The 8,016-nt window shown below is 36.4% G+C and overlaps 2 protein-coding genes across 2 annotated transcripts in view; one reads left to right on the top strand and one right to left on the bottom strand.

Annotated features, from left to right (window-relative positions):
* Positions 1-390: 390 nt before the first annotated feature.
* Positions 391-5,002, bottom strand: LOC144963668 (uncharacterized). The gene is made up of 3 exons (XM_078897621.1): positions 4,881-5,002; positions 2,933-3,341; positions 391-1,295 (listed from the first exon to the last, which is right to left on the bottom strand). The coding sequence occupies exons 2-3, from the start codon at positions 3,293-3,295 to the stop codon at positions 837-839; spliced, it is 822 nt and encodes a 273-aa protein (XP_078753747.1). The 5' UTR covers positions 3,296-3,341; positions 4,881-5,002; the 3' UTR covers positions 391-836.
* Positions 5,003-5,153: 151 nt separating this feature from the next.
* LOC144965008 (putative peptidyl-alpha-hydroxyglycine alpha-amidating lyase pgal-1) overlaps positions 5,154-8,016 on the top strand; it is a 20,307-nt gene continuing 17,444 nt past the window's right edge. Inside the window, exon 1 of the mRNA XM_078899857.1 lies at positions 5,154-5,286. The gene's annotated coding sequence lies outside the window, so the exon portion shown is untranslated. The remainder of the gene's footprint in view (positions 5,287-8,016) is intronic.

Genomic DNA, 8,016 nt, shown 5'->3' with positions numbered 1-8,016 from the left:
TGACCATCGTCTTGGCAAAAACTCTCACACCTGGGACTTCACGAACTCCGGATTAAAATCCCATGTTTGAGAATTTTTGTCAAGGTGAAGGTCATTTAAATCGATCGATATCTGATAACGCGTTTTCTGGCCAAATTTTAAAATATATTTTCTTTTCTCGAGTTCTGCGGTTATCTGGTTAATCACTATGAAGCAATACGTTATTAAGTGTGCAGAATTAAAGGGTCTTGACAGTATGCCACTAAATCTAAATCTTTGTTACACTGTGGTCGAAAACAACAACAAAACAATACTATAAAAAAACAAAACACGAAAAGCATCGTAGAAGACACATTTCAATTATTATCAAATATGTAGTCAGCTTAAAAAATATAATTGCATATTGGTATTAGTAGATATGTGTCACTAAAATGAGTAAGTTATGATTAGAAATTATGGTTGAACACGTGACTTGAAAGGAGGCGCTCATAATATACATAATATGTCTCTATAAGAATGAGGTTTGCACAATACTTATGGCCATATTGAGCTTTAAAAAATGAGCTTTTATATAGCGAAATATCCACTAATAGTCTCAAAGACAATGGGTCACTGGCCAACAGCAACACGTAACATGTAGAAGGAAACATGACGCCTGTTAGGCGGTATTACATTTTTTCCCCGATATAGACAAGGCTGTTAACGTTTTTTTACATCTGAGTAAAGGTGAGTAAAGAGCCGTTTTCAAGGACGCAACTATGCGCCGAGCGAGGCTCGAACCCAGGACCTTCTGATCCGAAAGCGAGTGTCAAACCACAAGACCACATAGCCGCACAGATACTTTTATGAACCTTAGGTTACACATCATTGTCGGCAATTGGATGTTTTATAGTCTGTTCACTATATGTTTCAATTCTGCTTATAACAGTGCCCCTCGACAGCGTTCCTAGATCAGCTTCGTATAAAATGTCCGAGATGAGCTTTTGAGCATGCACGCTTTGCTCTCGAGGTAAATCTCTCAGTTTATATCCGACTGTTTTTCCAAAGGTTTCAAACTGATCCTCCTCACGGAGGGCACTGGGAACATCGAAGAACCTGCCTCGGGCAAGAGTCAGCAGCTCATCTTCAACGGGAGATGATCTCCTCTTGGTAGGAGGACGTCTGCTGTAATGGCTATTTCCATCAGCTCGTGCGGATCTAGGGTTAGGGGTCTGTAGCTGGGAGGTTAAACGGGTTGTACTCGGTGTAGGAGTCAAAAACTCGGTCGGGCTGCCGGGAACGTCCGAGTCCGAATCGAGCGGCGTCAAGCGTTGCTCCTGAAAATAGAGTAAAATCAATTCAGATTCAATGTAAATAATAGACAAAGCATTAAAATAATAGTCCTTCCGAGCCACAGGCTCATGGGGCCTGAATGCATCCCGGTTTCTATAGCGCCTTGAGCACGTTTAGTGGATATTGTGCTATATAGAAGCTCAATGGTCTTTTTAATAGCGTGAAACGGAATATCATAGCAATTGCTTGCTACCCTGCCTTAGAATTAGAATAGAACGCTAGTCTATCGCAAAGTACATTCGGCCAGATCAAACAGACCCAGCCCTACATTCACTTCTGGGTGGGCAAGGGGGGGGGGGGGGGCAGAAAAAAAATCTCGACCACCCGGGATCGATCTCGGTCCTTATGCGTGTGAAGCAAATGCCCTACAAACTGAGCTATCAGGACCTCCATAGCATTTCTTAGTCTACAAAATATATTGCTTGTCAAAATGTTGGATTGACCTATACATGTTTTCATTTATTCCCATTTTCAGTTTCCCTCATCCACGGCCTAACTGTCTCTGTGCTGTTGATGGAAAGCATGTTGCTTTAATTCATCCATCTAGATCTGGCTCCAATGACTTCAACTATAAGAGGTTTAACTCTCTCCTTTCCGACCATTTTCAGGAAAACTTGATTTAAAAAACAAAACAAACTCAAACTGAGTAGAAATAGGTACAAACCAGACGATTAGATTTTTCATCAATTTTTCATTTTTTAAATACACGGAACATATTTGATTAAGAAAAATGTATAACATATTGTATCGAAACAAATGTGACGATTTTCCTGTAGTTGCTACGGAGAGGGTTAACAACATGGTTTGAACCAGTTAACTGCCGTAGTCTGGAATGATACGTATTAAAAAATTTGGCCAGAAAAACGTGCCCTTCAAATATCAATCGATTTAAATGACCTTCATCTTGGCAAAAACTCTCAAACCTGTGATTTGATTAGGAGGAAGGCACGCATGGTTGAGTTTATAGATAGTTTACACATAGATTTAATGTGTTGCCAGTATCTCTCTTCATAGTGCTGGGTTCTCCAACTGATCTCTCCTCAGGAAATGTCTTATGCAAGAACATTATCTCTCTTGCGAAAGACAGACATGAAATTCGAGATCACCCCGATTTCAAAGTGATTTTTTATTTTCAAAATAGCGTGGATCTCATGCTTAATGCAATGTCCATCGGGAGAGAATAAACAATATAAAGCAATTTGAGCATGATCGTGGATAAGCGAATTTAATTTTTTTTAAAACAACAAATGTTAGACTGACCTCCAAAAAATTAATAATGATAAGTTATGAAATGAAAGCTTCAATTCATTGTCCGAAGACAGATAAGGTTGACATTTCGGGTTTCCACTTTTATCAACAGAACACGATAAATGAGAGAAACACTAAAGACGAATGAGAAATGTGAGACTGACGTAGTTAAGGAGAATAAATAATAACAATGATGGGACAGGAAATTGAAAGCTCTTTTGTAAGGAAACTCGAAGCTTTATCCCAACTTGATGGAACAGAAAATGGAATGCTCCTTTGTAAGGAAGCACGAAGCATTATCCCGACTTGATGGGACCGGAAATTGAATGGTCCTTTGCAAAGAAACACGAAGCGTTATCCCATCCCGACTTACCTCTATAAGATCAGGCTCCATCTCGGACTGTGATGGTTGGGGTGTTTCATGGTCCATCAAAAAGTCCAAAGCGTGGAAATACCAAAGCTTGGGTTCTCCTATCTCATCCAGTACCGAATCCTTCAGTGTGTCCAATTTCCTCAACTGTTTCCGAAATGAATTTCGAAGATTACTAATTTTCTTTATAACCAAGTCTTTGTCTGCCTGAGGTTCAAATCCTTTCACAAAATCTACGAGTTCTTGGTAGGAACGATCTCGTTTTATTCTATTGCTATAATCTTTGGATTTCACTCTCCACAGGCACTCATGACAGCGGTACTCCTCTATGAAATTCAAAACGTTTTCTTTTGACCAAGTTGCCATGACTGAAAATAGTACTTAAAATGTATTCAAGTAAAATTAGAGGTCTCTATGGATAAATGGAATAAAAGTTAGAATTCAGAAATTGAGCGAGATGAAGTGATCATGAAATAGTGTGTGATTTATAGAAAAGTATGTTTATGGATCTTTTGTGCATCATAAGCCTTGAAACTTGGTCTAAAGGAGTATCGCGTCGACAAAATATATTATATTTGACCCGATCTAATCTACCTCCACCCCCCCCCCCCCCCATCTTATTGTGAAATAAAAATGAAAATACGCTGACTCATATCTGTAAAATAAAGAAAATAAAAAGCTAATGAAGAAAAACATCCCAGAACAAAGTTTGCTGAGCGTAGTTTTTCACTTTCGGCCCCAATCGTATGGAATTCTTTACCACCTAAACCGCGACAATGTGAAAGTCGACCAGTCTTCAAACGGCATTTAAAAGCCAATCTTTTTCATTCTGCTTATCGTGATTCTATGTGAACTTCGAACAAGATATGTATGTGACTGTTGTAGTGATTTTGTAGTCGAATGAATGAACTCGTGTGACGCCAAAAAATCTATTGTCAATTACCTCTGAGCACTTTTTGTGGATATTGGCGCTATATCAAATAATAATAATAATGATAATAGTAATAATAATAATAATAATAATAATAATAATAATAATAATAATAATAATAATAATAATAATAATAATAATAATAATAATAATAACAATAATAATAACAACAACAATAACTATAATAATAATAACAACAACAACAACAATGATAATAATAATAATAATAATAATAATAATAAATAATAATAATAATAATATAATAATAATATAATAATAATTATAATAATAATAATAATAATAATAATAATAATAATAATAATAATAATATAATAATATAATATAATAATAATAATAATAATAATAATAATAATAATAATAATAATAATAATAATAATAATAATGTGGGATTTTCCGTGCTGGCCGACCGCTACGTGTAAATGAGCCTTATTGCTGGGTTTATTTTCCAGGGAAACCGATAACACTGTAATACAATTGACTCATGTGAAATCAATTTTCATGAGCAAATGATTGCTTCCCTTTCAGCGCAGGGTCTCGATCGGGGTCTGGGCAAAACTTAATGTCACCTAATAAAGTGAAGCTTACAATTCAATACTAATCGTCATTCGATTATTGGGATAATATGTGTGTTTGTGTGTGTGTGGATGTGTGTGTGTGTGTGAATATGGGTGTGTGTGTATATAGGTGTGTGTGTGGGTGTGTGTATGGATGTGTTTGTGTGTGGGTGTGTGTATATAGGTGTGTGTGTATATAAGTGTGTGTGTATGTGTGTGTATGTGTGTGTGTGTGTGTGTGGATGTGAAGTGTCTTAACCCGTGGAAAAAACCCCATTAGTTTCGCTTTCATTGTCACTCATTCGGCCACTAACAACACTTAAAACCGCTTGATGTTTTATAACAGAACAAGCCCATTGCTGAGCCATTGATGTCACAATAAATAAATTCAGCCCCGCCGTCACCAGATTAAAATTAAACTCAACATTTCTTATGGGGATCGAACCTGGGATCTAGTGATGCTGCCTAATCAAAATCAGGGAATCAAAAGCGATGTCCGGAATTTTTCAAAAACGAAGGACTAGATAGAATAATAATCACAAGAATCGAATCTGTCCTCACCAGCAGACATCACATGCACACAGCTGCTCGCGTGACGTCAAAATGACGGGATATCGATCCCTCTGGTTGCCACTGGCAACCGTTATTGATTATTACGATGCGATAGGCAGCTCGTGCGTTTCCGTGGCCTGCCGATTGTCAACGATACACACGAAACACGGCGAGTTTGCGTGGGCGATGGGAAGAGAATTGATATTTTATGTAGATTATCATCGTCACATTCAAACAGCTGCTGGGTTTCAATTCAAAGACGACACGAAGAAACGCGATTTAGTCTAGAATTCTAAAAGGTGAGTATTTATATGAGTAATCTCATAGATAATAAATAATCTGTAACTCATGTTAAATAAAATAAGTGAATTTGTTGACAAATCAAAGCATTATGGCAATTTGATCGTGAAATAGTAGACATCCGAATTTCTCTGGCTTCTCTTCGAGCGAGATCTTGTTGTTTTGATGTGTTCTGTCATGACAATGCTATTCCATTCATAGAGATAAAGGTCTGGACCGACGTGTACATATATGCAGGTCTGACATCCGAACCCACTTAGATATGTGCCTAGTTTAACATTGTTGTAATAGACAATATTTTGCGTCATTTTTTAAAGATTCCCATTGCAACAATGAGCCCATAAGAAATTGGGTTATCAAACTTGTAAATACGTGCACGTTGGTCTTTATCAAACCAAACGTGTTTTAATACTTAAAAGCCGAGGCGTGTTTAGAATTTTTTACAAAAAAGTCTAACTCAAAATAACTATCTAGACGTTGATAGAAAATATATAGTTTATGAAAGAAATATAATGTTACTTAGATTGTCACCACTATGGTCAAGGTTGTTATTTTTAGCCGTCTATTTTTGGAAAATGTTTTCTTTTTATTCTGTTCTTGTCCATCGTTTAGGTGCGGCTATCTAGTCTAGTGGTATGATACGGGCCTCTTGATCAAAGGGGTATGGGTTCGAATAACGCTCTGAGCGGCTTATAGTTGAGTCCTTGGTAAAGGCTATGTGCGGCTATGTGGTCTTGAGGTATCATCCTAGTTTTCGGATCCTGGGTCCGAGTCTCGCTCGGCGCATAATTGAACCCTTGAAAAGAGCTCTTTTACTCACATTATCTCACCGTACTCAGGTTTAAAATGAGAAGCAGGCCGTCAACAGCGTTGTTCTGTCTGAAAAAAAAATGTAATATCGCCTAATAGGCCTCATGCCTCGTCCTACATGTTAAATGTTGCTGTTGGCCTGGGACCCCTTGTAAAGCGCTTTGAGACTTCGAGTGGATATTGCGCTATATAAAAACTCTCATTTATTCACAATCTCTTACCGTACTGAGGTGTGAAAGGAGTACCTGGCCGTTAACAGGGTTGTCTCTTTCGGAAATAAAATGTAATTATCGCCTGACAGTCCATCATGTCTTGTCCTTCATGTTGAGTGTTGTTGTTTGCTAGTGACCCCTTGTAAAGCGATTTGGGCACGTTTAGCAGATATTGCTCTATAGATAGTTCGAAGATGACGTCACTCTGGTCTTTGTTATTGTTTTTTGCCATCCGCGTTTATGAGTAATGCTCACTGAACTGTATTAACCTGACTATAAATGTTCATGGACACACACAGTTTTGTGTGTTGGTTCGTTATACTTCCGGATGGCAATGTTATGAGCTTCTTAGCCAAGCGCATACTATCTATAGATAGAGTGAAGTTGACGTCACTCAGGTCTTTGTTATTGTTTTTTTTTGCCATCCACGTTTATGAGTAATTCTCACGTAACTGTATTAAACAGACAAAAACAGTTCGTGGTTAGACAGTTTTGTGTGTTGGTCCGTTATATTTCCGGATGGCAATGTTGTGAGCTTCTTAGCCAAGCACACACTATCTATATAAATGCTAAAGTAAAAGAAGATAATATATCATTATATGTGACCAATCGTTTCCAAAAGGTGTGTCGTAGCCGTATGACTTGGATTCTTCTAATTCACTCAAGTAAACTCAACTCATTAGAGTAGGGAATAGAAGTGCGATGTCACAATACTGGTTCTAATCTACTTGAAAACAGTCCTCTGGACGACTAGATACATACCTGGTGCAAACTGGTTTTTTTGGTTTGAGAGTGATGGCGTCTTAATTTATAACCTAAATACATTTAGTGGAGATTGCGCTATATCAAAGCTCAAATGTTTGCAATTTTAAAAAATTATAATTCTTGTAATGTTGTATTTCTTTCTTTTTCTTAAATATCCAGCCAGGTATTTTATTAACTGTTTTTCTGGTTTGAGAGTGATGGCGTCTTATTTCATAACCTAATTAAATTTAGTGGAGATTGCACTATATCAAAGCTCAAATGTTTGTAATTGTAAAAAAAAAATCTAATTCTTATACACTAATGCTGCATATATTTCTTTTTCTTAAATATCCTCTATTTTATTATCCTATCAATGATGAAGCTTATTATTTTGAAGAGGATGGCGGTGATGATTTTGATGATGGCAATGATAATGACGATGGTGGAAAACGGTGATATTGGGGCTGGTTTCTGTGCTGTTATTGAGGATGTTGATGATGTTGATGCTGGAGGTGCTGGTAATGATGATGTGGATGGTGATGTGACGATGATGATAATGATGTTGATGACGGTGATTTGGAAGATGATGCTGATGTATACGGTAATAATGGTATGGCCATGACAATGATTCTAATAATAAGCGCAACAATAATTACGATGTATATATTTATAAGGAAGTTATATAATGTTTAGATATATAGTTTTAGTATACTATAATGTTTATTTGATGAGAAAAAAATAATGATCATTATGCTAATAGCAATAGTTGTAGAAGTTATATATATATATATATATATATATATATATATATATATATATATATATATATATATATATATATATATATATATAACAGTAAACACAAACAGAAATACAGATGAAATTGATGCATGGATATTAGAAGTACATAACATCGTATTTACACACAAAATATCGAGTTAGTGCATTAATATAATTTTTCAA

The sequence above is a fragment of the Berghia stephanieae genome, chromosome 2 (assembly GCF_034508935.2).
Source record: "Berghia stephanieae isolate SIO BIC M18660-M18661 chromosome 2, UCSD_Bste_1.3, whole genome shotgun sequence".
Taxonomy (NCBI): Eukaryota; Metazoa; Mollusca; class Gastropoda; order Nudibranchia; family Aeolidiidae; genus Berghia; species Berghia stephanieae.
This window is presented reverse-complemented; position numbering and strand designations above follow the sequence as displayed.

Excerpts from the sequence above, each read along its gene's own strand:
- LOC144963668 (XM_078897621.1), bottom strand. The coding sequence starts at position 3,295 with ATGGCAACTTGGTCAAAAGAAAACGTTTTGAATTTCATAGAGGAGTAC. Across the intron at positions 1,296-2,932 it reads TGGAGCCTGATCTTATAGAG|GAGCAACGCTTGACGCCGCT; the intron begins GTAAGTCGGGAT and ends CTCTATTTTCAG.